The sequence below is a fragment of the Lissotriton helveticus genome, chromosome 9, assembly GCF_964261635.1.
Source record: "Lissotriton helveticus chromosome 9, aLisHel1.1, whole genome shotgun sequence".
NCBI lineage: Eukaryota > Metazoa > Chordata > Amphibia > Caudata > Salamandridae > Lissotriton > Lissotriton helveticus.
The window spans coordinates 329,935,087-329,950,144 of record NC_136070.1 but is presented as its reverse complement, the minus strand read 5'-3'; the positions used below and the strand labels follow the sequence as shown (position 1 = coordinate 329,950,144).

The 15,058-nt window shown below is 42.1% G+C and overlaps 1 protein-coding gene across 1 annotated transcript in view; it reads right to left on the bottom strand.

The window, feature by feature from the left end:
• The window catches only part of LOC144781276 (cholesterol 24-hydroxylase-like), a 219,624-nt gene that overhangs the window by 163,935 nt on the left and 40,631 nt on the right, over positions 1 to 15,058 (bottom strand). Inside the window, exons 3-4 of the mRNA XM_078660025.1 lie at positions 6,302 to 6,383; positions 5,737 to 5,810 (exon numbers count right to left, since the gene is read on the bottom strand). Of these exons, the coding sequence (XP_078516151.1) occupies positions 5,737 to 5,810; positions 6,302 to 6,383 (156 nt within the window). The remainder of the gene's footprint in view (positions 1 to 5,736; positions 5,811 to 6,301; positions 6,384 to 15,058) is intronic.

Genomic DNA, 15,058 nt, shown 5'->3' with positions numbered 1-15,058 from the left:
AAATTGGCTGCTAGGCTTTTCCCTTCACTTGAGAGCTCATATCCTGAAAATAAGACATTGAGATGGGCAGTTTTTGATTTTTTTTAATTAAATTTGTAGCCCTCAGAGGCGAACCCCAGAATTATGCTGTTCACCCTATTCAAACTATCCAATAATTCATTGTCCCTCAGATAAATATCGTCTACATAGGACAATGCCTCCTCATCAACATTTTGAAACAACTCTGATACTCTTGCTCAGAACAACCCAGGGCTATTCTTAGACCCTTGGAGCAATCTAAATAATTGACGCTCATAGCCTAGGGCCGAAAATGCTGTCAAGTATCTGCTCTCAGGCACTATATTTTGGCAAAAGAATCCATTTGAGATATCTTGTGTTGTTTTGTATTTCTCCAGCACACTGTTATTCATTAATGCAGCACTGTGTACATTTTGTACTGCAAATACCTTCGTGCATGCGTTCAAGTATCGGTAGTCTAAAACTAGACTGTCTGAATTTCATACGGGAAACAAAGGATTATTCAATGAAGAGGTGCAATTTTCAATAACACCTTGATATTCAAGTTGATTTAGGATATCCATGACTTGCTTTTTCGCGTCATGTTTTATTGGGTACTGTCTCTGTTGAGTTGGAGTACTTTTAACTGGGATTTCATGGTGAGGTGACTTAACACCCCACCCTACATGATTGGGATATAATGTAGGAGCGAGTTCTGCCATCCACTCCTGCGCATATGAATGTTTTAGTGACTCGGGAACCAGGTCGGTGAAGGTTGGTAATATTACAGTTTCTTCCTTTGGGCAATCCATAACAAACTCAGGTGGCCAATCTTTTTAGCACGAATTATGCTGAATACGTATGTCAGGTTCTCCCAAGAGAGACATTTCACTTTTCAGGGTATGTTCCCCTTAATTTAGAGCGTTATTTTGTGTAAATGATGGGGGACACTTACACATGTATCAGGTGTTTCCACCGTGATAGGCTCATTCAATGCTGCTGTTACCTGAAATTCCATCAGGTTCTGGCGAGCTCCTGTTACTTCTGCTGCGCTGTCTAGCTTCGTCAGAGCCCATTCCCTGTTCAGAAGTTGAGTCCTCAGTAGCCAGGGCATTTCTTATTTTAAGGCCAGCTACGTTCTTCTTTTTAAATTGAGGTTTAGATTTTGGTTTATCTTCTTGTTTGATAATGTAAAAGTGTGATATGTGTCTCATGGTTTTGCTCGCTCTTCTGATCTGCGTTCAGACCGTCCTTCTCTCTCGAAGTTTTTGGATAAACCCTCAAAGGAACAGGAGGGACGTGTATCAGTAGCCTGATACCTGTCGGGTTCCTTAATAGTATCACGGTTCCTAAGGTTATATTTCCTGTCGGAGGGTTCCTGTTGAGGAGACCCACCCCCTGATTGTGATTCATTCTGCTTGTTTTTTGATTTTTGATTTTCCCACTTCTTTTTTAGAAGATTCAGTGTAGTGAGGGCAGACCTCTGCTTGCGCACATTGTTATGTTCGCATAAGCTTATTAGAAGTTTAAACACTGTTTTGCCTTTTTGCCGCTTTTGCATGCGACACTGCAGGTAGCTGTGATTGCAAGTTTTGAATTTGTGAATATCTTCACATGAGAAGGGCTTGTTTTCAACATCTTTAGACTTACATTGCGACCTTAGTCTGCACAGTGAGTTCTAAAGCCTCCAAGGTTATCATAACAATGTTTAGCTGTTGTTCGGACTGATCGGCTCACACTTAGCCACAACATACAAGCAGCTGCAGTTAGCTGGAATTTACACACTTGAAAGAATTCCATTTCCAGATAGACAGAGAGCTTCTGCAGATCCTGATGTGATATACTCCTGCTGATCTTAGAAATATGGGGTCCCCCACACAAACCTAAGAGACCTTCTATATTTTATTAAACATAGTTCCTAGCTAGGGGAGTGGCATACAAGGCACTATTGGACCTGTTCCCACCATCATTATAATATGATTTCCCCTTTTGTGTTTTATGGAATTGTGACAATGCTGCTTGTATTGTTTTCAATCATATGCCTGCTTATGCTCACAAAAATACTGCGTCTTAGAGCACGACGTTAAAAATAAACATTTTAAACTTTACAGTGTCTCTTTTTTACCCATGTTGTGGACTGGTATGAGAATAACAAACTAAAGAGTTTTCTTGATTCCCACCATTTGAGTATAACCTAAGTCGCATGTTCTGGGTTGTCTAATCTTTGGTTACTTTGCTATAGGACGAAGAGCTAATGTGACACTGATGCTGGTCGGTTAGGATTTCTAGGTACTGAGGTGAGTTTTTTGATCCACCACAATTCACTGAGGTCCTGGGTCTCTGTGCACAGTTCTGAGTCTGAGCAGAATCCCTACATCGGGTGCTTGCTTTGAGTTATCCTTATCATGATTAACCGTTAATTGTAGTTTCACAGGTCTTGCTCCCAAATTATCTCTTCCCAGCGAAGCATAGGTTTCTTCGATAATTTTCGGTAATTCTCGCTCCTGTTGTGCAGGAGTGCATTCCCTCAGGCGTTGGCTACTGCCTAGTAATTTCATCCCTAAGTCCAGGGCAGGTTCTGCCCGCACTCGTTCTGTATTTGTTTCAATACTTCTGATATGTCTGCTATTGAGGGGGTATCATGTGTCCAGGAATAAAAGGTAGCAAAGACTGCACCCCAAGTGGTACAATCCTCTATCGGGGGAGCTATCCCCATTGGCCAGCAAATTGTCAGTATTCTCTGTTTTTCTTGCGGGCCAGTATGTGGAAAAACTGCCTCAAATTGTGCTATTTCCTGTGCTATCCAGAATGGCATTTGCTCACGTTTAGAGGGCATTCTTCCCATAATCGCAATCAGCGTTTGTGGGGGGATTTTCTTTGCGGTCCCTTGTAGTTGACCTGTTTGAGTAACCCTTGTAGGTTGAAGTGTGAGTGTTCGCATTAGGAACTGTGTAAGATTTCTGTAAAGTTTTATTATTTCTTTGCAATGTGGACGTAAGTCTACTGCGGGCAGTGTGTCAATGTCTGGATGCAGTGTGCAAGCAGCTAGGGCTGGCCAAGTCGCTTTTTCTCTGCTGAGAGGACCGAGTCTCACTCTTTCTGTGGTATGGGGAGGGCGCCTTTAAACCATATGTTCTTAGTAAGTTAACTGGACTTCTATGTCCTGGTATGGACAGTATTCTTCTGGTATTTCATCCGGAGTATATGAATGAGATGTATGTGTGAGTGCATCTGCAGGTGGGAATTTGACCCAAGAATAGAACACCTCTGTTCCATATGCCTCAGGGCATAAAAATCTGACTTCTAGTACTTGGGACATTTTCAGACCCAGCCATGAGGTGGTGGAATAGTGCACTATGCAATGGGTGCATCAGACAGTAACACCCTGCCCCATGCTTTGTGTGTAATGTAATACTCAGATTTGCTTAATATACAGAAGGAGAAAGGATTGAGCAATGAGCTATCTTTTAATGGTATAACGGAATACAAGGTAGCAAAATTGTTGTAGGAAGTCTAAACTTTGATGCTATTGCCCCTAAATAGTATATTACATCAGAGGGATGGATGGGAAATTGAACGCTTTCCTCCACCAGTACAAGGCGAGAGCAGCTGTTTTTGTGATGACTAAACACACAAGGTGAATGTAGATGTATGGTTTTGAGTCTTGTGTCTGTGTCAGCAGAAATTCAATTGGAACATCAGAAAATAGTGTGATTGATGTGTCTGGCTAGAATAGCTTGAATTAGAAGCTGAGCTTAGGACCACAGATGAGTTTCACCTGTTAAATTATGATGCACTATGTCTTGCATCTATATTAAGTTCTAGCATTAAGGTAGCGATTGACTAAGCACCTAGCGTTCTCTACAGGTTCCCATGATTTGTACAGTTGTATGTGTAAAATAGGATAAGCAAAGAGGCATTGTCATCAACCCTTCGAACCTTCCCCTAGGGATCTCACTTAGGTGTATGTGACTGTGTAACTTGCGGTCTCCAAGAGGAGTCATGTGTACAATCAAAGCTTCATCCTGGCTTGTACCTGCCAGAGACACTATAGAGGATGGATCTAAGGTTCTAAAAGCCTTGTCCACCCCTCAGCACTGTTACTCCTGACGGCAGAAAGACTTAGGTGTAGCAAGGAGTGCAGATATAAGAATGTGGATCAAAAGTTGGATTGAACATCAAATGATAAGTTTCCTGACTCACGAGGAAATACACTCCCAGTGATCCAAACCTTTGGTTCATGCAGTTGTTACTGGGGGCTTGCGCACTGAAACAAGTACTCCAGGCTACAAGCCCTGTTGTTATTGGAAGCCCCGCCTAAAAAAAATGCCACCACGATGACATATAAAACTCTGATAAATGATATACCCGACATGCTAAAGGACAAATGGGAGAACGTCGTGGGTGCTATGGAAGATTGAGAATGGGATAGGGTGATCCAATGCCCCAGAAAAGTTTTGATCAGAGCATGCTTTCCCGAGATACAGCTTAAAATACTGCACAGGGTCTAATATACAAGGTAAAGTTTAAAATACTGCAGAGGTTCGAATATACCATGGTCCAACTAGTAAGATTTTCATGAGCTGCAATCAACTTCTTTTAAGAGACTGTGGACAAGACAGCATTTCATTTTATACGATATGAAAGTGTCACAAATTAGAGAGGTTTTGGGCTCAAAGGATGCCTAGCACAAGTAGCGGGTGTGGAAGGAGGTCACAATTTTCCTTACTATGGGTATTAGCAGAAGAGGCCCCCTCAGCATAACTCAAGAAATTCTGAACCATGGGACTAATGACAGCATGTAGAGACATTGCTCGAGTCCGGGGCCGTAAGGAGGTTTCAACATTAAATAAAAAATAGAAAGCCAACATGGATTAGTGTTGGTCAGAGGAAAAACGTGTGCATGGGAGTAGAGGGTGCCCAAGAAATATATAAAAAGTAATGGGGCAAATGTGAAAAAGATAGTGGATTTAGTTGACGGTTGACGGGTGCCCCCATCCCCTTGTTTCTTCTGCAGGTATGGAAACGTTGTGAAACTGCTAGAAGTCAATGGGGCAACGAGGTGGCCTAGATGTTTCTTCATGGATATGTCCTGTCACAAGACAGTTTTCTTATGCGAATTTCAATGATGCAATAAAGCACCTAAGCTATAAAAAGTTTGTGTTAGACTAATATAAAAATAAAATGATTAAAAAATCATTGTTTTATATACTCTCTAGTTGGCTGCCATGTTGCGTGAGGCCAAGTGGCAACGAAACATGGCAGTACCCGGAAAGTTTAGAAAATAATATTTTCTACGTTTTCTATGCTCTTCAGTAGTCTGCAATGTTTGAAGCAACATGGTGATGCATGTGGTCACATTACATGATGCAAAGTGAGACCTATCAGGGTTGGGGAATTGTTGAAGGACCTGGGGATTGGAGAGCAAATGAAGTGCAAGAGTGGGAAAGAGAGCGGGTAGCACCCCACAGGGCGGAGGGGACGAGAGCAAGAATACACATGTGCATGAAGTGCTAAACGTAAAAAAATATATATAATGTAAGTAATGGAAAGAAACAAGCCACCCAATCAAAAGGATGGTAAAGAAGCTTTGCTCAAAAGAAGGAAACTCCCAGAATAACAAGTATGCAAATGAAGTTGACAGGAAAACAAATCAATAAATTGGCAATGAGCTGACCCAAAGCCTACTGGCTTCTTAGCTCTTACAATGATTCTTAGAAGTCAAATGGTTTACATTACCGTACTCCAAACAAGGAAAACAGTCTGTCATAAACAAATGGATCTTTGAGGTATTTTGGAGACATAAGGAATTCCTGTAAGGGAATGATAGCGTTAAGTTAAAAGTGCACCACAAAGAAGGCCTTTAATAGTGTAAACGTGCAGTGTGTTACAATCACTACTTACGACGTACTATTCCCCCAAACGAAACAAATGTTTAGTAAATGGAATCGACAATTGTCCAGAAACAGAAAAGTAACAACGCATTATATTTTTGGGTTACTTGTATGTTCATTTTTGTATGTACCTGCAATTGCCATTGAAAAACAGATTCAAAGCACCGGAAACAAACAAAAGCATCATGACATTAGGGAAGACAGCCTTAAAGCTGACATCATACTGAGCTGATCTATACCTACATAATACGAACAGTAGTAAGACAGTAATTTAACAGAGAGCATGGACAAAAAGTGACATCTGTCTTCACTTCAGCACCCATCACCAATGGAAGACAGAGGGAAGAAACAAGTAAAGCAAGGTGGGGAGGTGGTAGGGCTAGGAAGATATAATCAAGCTATTTTATTACCTTAACAGCTCCTGGACTTATAGCACATATAGTGACCCGGTGCAAAATATTAATCCGGAATACAGGTCCGTACTGCTCCGCCCTATTGAGAAGACACAACAGGACACATGTAATATCAGTTCAGGCTCAATCCATGCCACTAAGGCTAACCTAAAACATCATTCTGACAGCACCATGCCACCCACATAGAGAAGTCAGGGTTAAGGAGAGAGCGCATAGATAATAAAGAGCAATGGGACATTCCTAAACCATTCTCCCTCTAGATTCTTTTGAGGTATTCACTTTCAGCGAATGTTCTTCAGTGCCCTGAGCATCCAAAACCCATGTCATACAGAAGGAAGCCCCAAAATAAAGTACATCTACAAAGAAATGCTTAGGTTGATAAAGTAAATCTATAAAGAAATGCTTAGGTTGATAAAGTAAATATATAAAGATACGCTTAGGTTGTATAAAGTACAACTACAAAGACATGCTTAGGTTGATAAAGTAAATTTACGAAGACATGCTTAGGTTGTATAAAGTAAATCTACGAAGACATGCTTAGGTTGTATGAAGTAAATCTACGAAGAAATGCTTAGGTTGTATAAAGTTAATCTATGAAAAAATGCTTCGGCTGTACATGGACTTGGAAAGAAGTGATTAAGCCAAGCACCTGATTGGGTAATGCGGAAGCATGACACTTGATGAAAGCACTGCACCGGCCCAGCATGAAGATCATGCTTACAGGCCTGATGCAGAAGACATTATTTTCCAAGATGGTGAAAGCACTGGGTCACTGGGCATTCTTTCCCTCAGTAGCAGCTACATTGCTCTGGCCAGATCTGGTCTTGAAGGCCATTGAGAAGGTATTTCACACTCTTGAGCGGAAGGTTACTCAGGAACAAAGGCCATTGTTTGCTCCAGAGACACCAGAAGACATTCCTGTTTGGAACTGCACCTTTCTGACAGGATGCAGTGACCCTCCAGCTGCCACTGCTAATTAATTAAGCTTTCCTCTCCTCCTCTACAATGCAGTGACATCAGCGCTTTGAATCAAGAGCTTGAGCACTTCTTGCTTCACAGTTCCTGGACTGCACACCACTTTTCAGGCAATAATAAATATGTCAAGGGCTCAACTCTGGTGATTAATGTATCTGCTGGAGAGAGATCAGTTTTGTCTAGTGGCAGTTTTGACTCACCATAAAGTAGCACAGTGGGTTAATGTGTCTGCTGCAATGAAGGTGCACCATACAGTTCACAGAATTCAATTGTATTCACCTAGCATAGTGGGTCACTGCTTTTGTCAGAGAGATCCTTTTGTTACTTGCAGTTCATAATTTACAATCCTATATAGCACAGTGCACTATGAACATGCAAATGCAAGGCATAGAATTAAACAATTCAGTTTTCTTCTCTAGTCTTTCCTCATCTCAAATTTCTTAAAACGTGTCTATTTGGATAGAAATTAATAATGAATTCTAATTAGTAAATCCAATGCCAACCACTGTGATGTGTTTAAAATCCTGAGTTTGTGTTCCTTCAGAGCAAGCACTTTTAAACTATAATTCCTGCTACTATGGATGACACGGGACTCCTACACGTTGTAGTCCTCTTTGTCTTATGTAACATTTTCTATGCACTGACTTACACACGTATGATCCATTGTCTCAGTATAATGTGTATGTGATATAAAGTGATCGGACACCCTGCACTGGTATGAGTAGTGCTATAAACAAATAAAATAGCTGTGGGAGAGGGGCACTGTTGGCGGGTGGAAGAGGGAATCTGTGGAAAAACAAGTAATTGGGGCACCAACAAAGATTGTCGCACTGGGTACCACCAGTGCTAAAGCCGGCCCTCGCTACCTCATTACAATATCAGTGCCACATGTTTACCTCCCCAGACATCTTCCCTATACAGGGCCTATTGGCTGCTTCTCTGTAAGCAACATTAAAACTATGAAAGATGTCTCTGATAAACAATACTATGAAGCTCACCCGACTAAACAAAATCATGTAATTTTAAGAGGCACTTTTGATCCATGCTGCCCCTAAATCAATCCCATCCATATTGAGAGTAAAGTGTAGATCTATGGAACCAGCCCCGGCCCCTCCAGTCCTGTAGGGCGTGGGATCAGCCGCAACTTAAGCGCCAGTAGCAGCATAGGTTGGGTCGATTTGGTGCCAGTATTGATACGGGGTGCTCTGAAAATGGCAAAACTCAATGCTCATTTGCCTAATGCACATCAAAAGTTATTAAGGTGCCATATTGCTAATACTCAAATTGCCTGTTATCGCTTGAAATAAACTACAAAGTAGCAAACACCGCTGTTTATTTGGAGTTCAATTGTTGCCTACAGAGAATATTGGTGAGATCCTTGTACAAAAGCAATAATTACTTTAACAGTCTTTAAATGTGGAACCGAAAGTTTAAAGGTTGTAGGATTCTGGACCAAGTAATACTTTTAGTCCTGTCCTCAATAAAGGACTAGATTCATGAATTACAACCTAGAACATGCCAGCGCCAAGGTGCCTGCTTTATTCCGTCCATTCATTCAATTCATAAAGACCTATCTCACAATAAGATATGTTTATTAATTCACTCAACAATGCGCTTCTAGAGCAATGGACGATTTCTACACACCCAATAGATATTGGGTAAATGATTCTATATAATTCTTCAAAAATGGAGTAGAGCTTTATGACACATATTCATGAATTTATAACTGAGAGTGGGAGCTGATCTTTCTAATGGAGCTGAAAAAATGGTCAGTGGAGTGACCGCCAAGTGTTGCTGGATAAGGCTTCTTTTTATAGGTCCAAAGGTGTCAAAAGGAAGTCTCTCTTCAAAACCATTAACGCCCTACCTGACAACAGGAAGTTCTTCTCAGGAGCTTATGAGATTTGAAATCCTAATCAAACGTGAGTAGTTTTGTTGCATCTAAGACCTAACTATTTTGGACAATTAGTGATACCCAAATAAGACAATGAGAGTAGATTGATTTCCCATGTAGGCCGTTCTTTCTTGACATACGCGAGGATACCCAGGGACAGGCCTTGATGACCAGCCAGAAATGTAATAGAAGGACTTGTCTGACATCCCTCCAGTCTTTCCACCAACCTCTTCCAAGGATTTGCTGGAAAATGTGAATGATGCTCAGCCATCAAGCGTGTGTATCCACTCAATAGGAGCAGTGGAAGTTGTGTTGACTACTACATATAACTTGTACTAGGAAGGCATGGCTTTCTCTGATTAGACTAGCTCTCAGAGCAGTGTCCAGTCCTTAGACTAGTCTGCAGGTTACCATAGGTTGAGAATAAGAAGGAGTTTCTAGAGTAAAAGTGACCCATTATCCGAGTACACTCCAATGCATCGGCTCTCAACTTATTGACATTGGAACGATGTACAGGTTTTTCAGACCTGCATGACCTTTAACCTTCATGTTGCACATAGCTCTCCATATTTCCTTACTGGTAAAAAACAATGTTTTGCATTGGTGGCCTGGCATCCCGCCGGGGCTGCCACAAATCTTCAATGTTACACAATTAAATAGATTTTAGCAACTATAAGACAGTAGTTGCAGCTCAGTTACTGGATGTATGACACTGGAAGGGGAAAGGTGGTAGATGGCTAGAAGGAGTAGGGTTTGCTGAAAAATGTGTCTGATATCTCATTGGCACTTTTCAGAACAATCAATTTTAATGCTACAGAAAGACACACGCTAAAAAACTCACCTTTCATGAAACTGGGGATTTAGAAAACAGTGCCAAGTGGTTATTTTTGCCTTTTAATACTCTTCGGTGCTCGCCTTCAATAAGTACACCAACCATGTTCTTCCTCTCCCTACAGCCCAGCTATGAAGACATACAGCTTCCTGATCACAGTCTAAAATGCACCTTTGTGCTCCTACTGCTGGCTTTATTGTCATATTAGTTCATTCAAAACTGCCACTCTTCAACCCCACATACAAATAGGGCTCTCTCTCTCTGAAGTTAAGATTCAGCAGGGCCAGTACATTATAAGTAACTGGTCGCTTACCTAAACAATCCAGGGCTAGAAAATTGCTCTCTTTAGATCTTGGCTTTGACGGGGAAGCTGTAAAGCCCATGTGCTGCAAACAATACACATAGAGTGGGCGTTGAATTCACCCTTTTCAACCACTGGTTTTCTTTGACCAGCCTCTCTCAGTCATTGGCTACGCCCTTGTCAATCATCTTTTAGCTTAGCCAAGTGGAGTATCATCTCTCACTTAATGATATTGGTTCTTTGGATGTATCATTCCACCTCCACTTCATTTCTAGGATTAAACAGCAAGAGGGTCTACTTTAAAACGATAGCCATCTATGCTTGTTTCTGCTGGCTCCCTCCCCTCTGCCTGCCTCTAATGTGCTACTGCTGCATATATTAGCTGAGAAGAGACAGTGTTTAGGAGGGACTAATGTCAATAATCCCTGCACTCCAATAGGCACAACTGCGACAGTATCCCTCTGACAATGTTGATCTATTTAAGTCCTGTAGCACTGCTTCACTTTAGAAGCCATTAGTGTGCTTTGGATGTAACTGATGGAAAACAGTACAGATGCAGATTCTAGTTAAATCAGAAAACAATAGTAAAAAGACAAAACTAAAGATGAATCTTAGCAGGCATTAAACTGCTTACACACTGCTAGTGGAAATATAATGCAAGGATTCAGTGCATGATTGTGGAGAGAGTACTGAGAGTAACAGGACAAAAGTGGGAACTGAACATTTACAGTCAATTCAGGTAGAGCCAGAACAGGAGAAATTGTTCCCCAATAGCACAGTATCACATGACTACTGGCAATAGTACAATAGCATATGGCACATGGCAATAGCACATATCTATTGTTCCCTAATAACACCTCACATTCACCCGCCGCACTCCTTTAGCCACAGGCGGCAACTGCAACATTTTGAGGAGAATGTGCATTGGGCTGGCTTATGTAAAGAACGCTAGCACTTCCAAAGCATCTCTAAGCGATAGAACTCTCCACAAACCCTTGACTCCGATATTATCACATGGCTTCAGGGCTCCTGAACTATCCCAGCGATCCATGGCTCGTACATTATCCCACAGATCCAGGGCTCCTACACTATCCTAGAGATCTGGGGCTCCTATACTATCCTAGAGATCCAGGGCTCCTACACTATCCTAGAGATCCAGGGCTCCTACATAATCCTAGAGATCCAGGGCTCCTATACTATCCTAGCGATACAGGGCTCCTACACTATCACATAGATCCATGGCTCATACTCCATCCCACAGATCCAGCACTCTTACACTATCCCACAAATCCTGGGCTCCAATACTATCTCACTATTCCCAGAATTCTATGCGGTCCCGCAGATCCACGGCTCCTACACTATCTCACAGATCTGAGGCTTCTATGCAATCCCATGGATCCAGAGCTCCTATACTATCCCACAGATCCAAGGGTCTAATGCTAATCTTACAAATCCAAGGCTGCTATGTGATCCCGCAAATCCAGGACTCCTACACTATCCAACAGGTCCAAGGCTGCTATGGAATCCCTTGGATCCAGGCTTATACTATCCCAGAAGTTCAGATCTCATAAACTATGCCATCGATCCAGCGCTCCAATACTATCACAGAGAGCTAATGCTCCTACAACACTCCGCAGATCCAAGCCTCACACGGTATCCCACAGATCTACAGCTCCTGTACTATCCCACCCACCCAGTGTCCCTACACTATTCTAAAGAGCTAGCATTTCTGCACCCTACCACAGAATCAGTGCTTTCACTCCAGCCTGCTGAGCATACATTACTAAACAATCCCACAAATGCTGGCTGACAAATCCTAGTGCAAGGAGAGCTGGGGTCTGTGCCCTGTGTCTTTCCTCCTGTCCGAAGCACACCCCGATTACGAGCTAAGGCTTTTATGGGCACACGCCATCGATGGCTCCAGAATGATCAAAGGGACATCACCAGAGCTACCAAAAAGAGGAGCCTTAGGTTTTGGAAACAGATTCCAGGACACCATACCTTGGGCGAGGGCCTGAGCATGGTCTTCAGGATCACGAGGAACTCCTCCTCAAAATTAATAACACAAGTTGCAGCACTCAGAGAACCAAAGTGGAATATGCCTTTTACCACCCAGCTTCAACCTCCTACAACGTACTCTTCAGCTATGAGGCTGCACATGAATGTACTTAGGAACGAAAGACAACATATGAGCTTTACATTTCTCTCACTCTCCCACCAACAGGTTAACAGAATTTCTCCCTCACAGCCAAACTCTGATTCTTCTCAAAGCAGCTGCCCCAACCCTCTTAATCTGTATCTCTTGCCCCTTCCCACATTTTCCTCACTCGCTGCCACCATACCCGTCCTCGCTCCTGCCACTACCTTGGCTCTGTGGCTCCCATCTTCCTTTGCAGCCAACCAGATGCCTGGTTTGCTACCCATAGTGCACTACCACTTTGTCAGCCTCTATTTTACTAGTATATTTAGGAAGATTGCTCTATTTGCAAGGTCTCTCCCCCATTTTCTTATCTCTGGTAGCTACATTTCGCTTTTCTTGTCCTTTTCTTCCACTTTCCTGCATGAACATCAATTACGGTAGCTAAGGTTCATGTTAGCAATCCTACGTCTACTCTCTGAGATTTAAAGTCATGTTCAATAGTTAGTTGGACTTGCAAATAGGCTCCTATGCATCCTAAAAGGGCGATTCTCCCCAAAAGAGTCTGGTGAGAAATGTTCCTCTAGCTTCAGCGTTAGTCTTCTCTTTTGGCCTGGCAAAAACAAGCATTCAGAAGTTTTGGTAGTTGGTTATAAGCAGTAGAACTAGACTTTCAACTCCATGTTCAAGAATCAAAGGGTGAATTAGAATGGTCCATCTCGCTACTAACCAAGAAAGATAACTTTTGGTGATTGCTTTAGACACTGATTAGTTGCCTACTCACACAATTCTCCAGGATGCGTATTGATTTATTTTATCTTGCTTTTGTAATTCGAAACTGTTGTTCCCAGCCATTTAGGAGATTAACAGTGCCTCGAAATCTCCACATTTCAGCCGCAACAGGTGGGAGGGAGCAGAAAGTAGAACGTTCAATGAAATTTATGTTTTAAATAGTGTGACAGGCGTGAAAGCCCCTTTACTACAGGAAGAATTTCATAAAAGGATATTTGGAGATTCTAGAATTTCTCATTGGAAAATTAACTTGAGTCACTCATGTGTCAAGCAGACCTCCACATCTTCCAGAATCTGCTTAGATGCGTATTAGCCTTGTAGATGTAAACAACTCTGGCAACATCTAATGAATTCTGGATAAACCAGAAGTTCATTGTTGCTCTCTTCAAGCTAAAAGAGTTTTGTATGGAAATTAGACTAAAGCACATTCCAGTCAATCTGTACAATAAGTTAGCTCTACACTGATCTAATTAAAGGAATCAATAAGGGGAGTTAGGTTTGAACATGAAAGGTAGAGAATGCTCCAGATTGCACATTCTTGTATGTGCCCTCAACATTAATGTAATGTAAGTAGCATTTCTATAGCGTGACTGCCACCCAACGGGTATCCTGGCGCTGTGATTACCTATAAAAGGACACTATGTGTAACTGAAATTCATGAGAGCCAGGCCGAGGGGATCGAGAAATTATTCTCTGGGAAAAAGTCTGGTTTTCAATTCCTTCCTAAAACGTAGCAGAGTGTCAATTTGCCTAAGCTCGATTGGCAGTGCATTCCAGAGTTTGGAAGCTACAAAGCTGATTGATCTGCCGCCCAAATGAGCTGTGTTAAAATGTGGAGTACATATCAGGTTGGCTGAAGAAGAACGGAGACTTTAGCTGGAGAATACCAGAGGAATTTCCTATGTAAGAGCTTAGGCTCCATTTTATGTACTGCCCTATAAACAATACAGAGTGCCTTAAACTGAACTCTCCTGGCGATGGGTAACCAGTGAAGATCTTTTAGAGCAAGCGAGGTAGAGGCTCTGCGTTGTCTGTTTAATGCAAGCTTAGCACTTAGCAGCGATTACTTGTATCCTTGACAGCTTTTTTAGCAAGGAGACTGGGGTTCCCAGGAGTAGGGCATTACAGTAATCTAATATGCTCATAATAATACTCCTTACCAGTTGGGGTCTAGCTAGAGCTTGTAAAAAAGGGAGTATTTTTCGAAGAGCTCGGAGCAGAGGTAGGCAAGTGCTCACTGTTTTATTCACTTGGGAGTCCAGTTGTAAGTTACTATCTAGTAGTACCCCTAGATTAAGGGCTGTCGTAACAGGCAACAGGAGTTTATTTGCAGGGACTGGCCAAAAATCCGCTGGCAGTGGACGGGGTGCTTTACTTGCTGCACAACATAATACTTCCGTCTTATCGCCATTGAATTGCAGAGAATTATCTCTGAGCCAGCCTGCTGTTTCCCGCATACAGCTATGAAATTTTTCCAAAGGGAACTACATTGTTGCCCTCAAATAAGAAGACAAGTTGGGTATCATCTGCATAAGTTATGACTCCAATGCCAAAGGATTTCATAAGGGAGATAAGTGGGCACAGATAAAAATTAAAAAGGATTGGACTTATAGCCGAACCCTACGGAACCCCATGCTTTACAGGGCTATTCTGAGAGAGAAATGGCGTCATGGCCACTGCCTGCTGCCTGTCTAGAAGATAGCACTGCAGCCAGTCCAATGCCTTGCCCACAATACCATTCTCCTTGAGTCTCTTGATCAAGATCTAATGGTTGACCGTGTTGAATGCGGCTGACATATCTAAGAACACTAGTATGCCTGTTT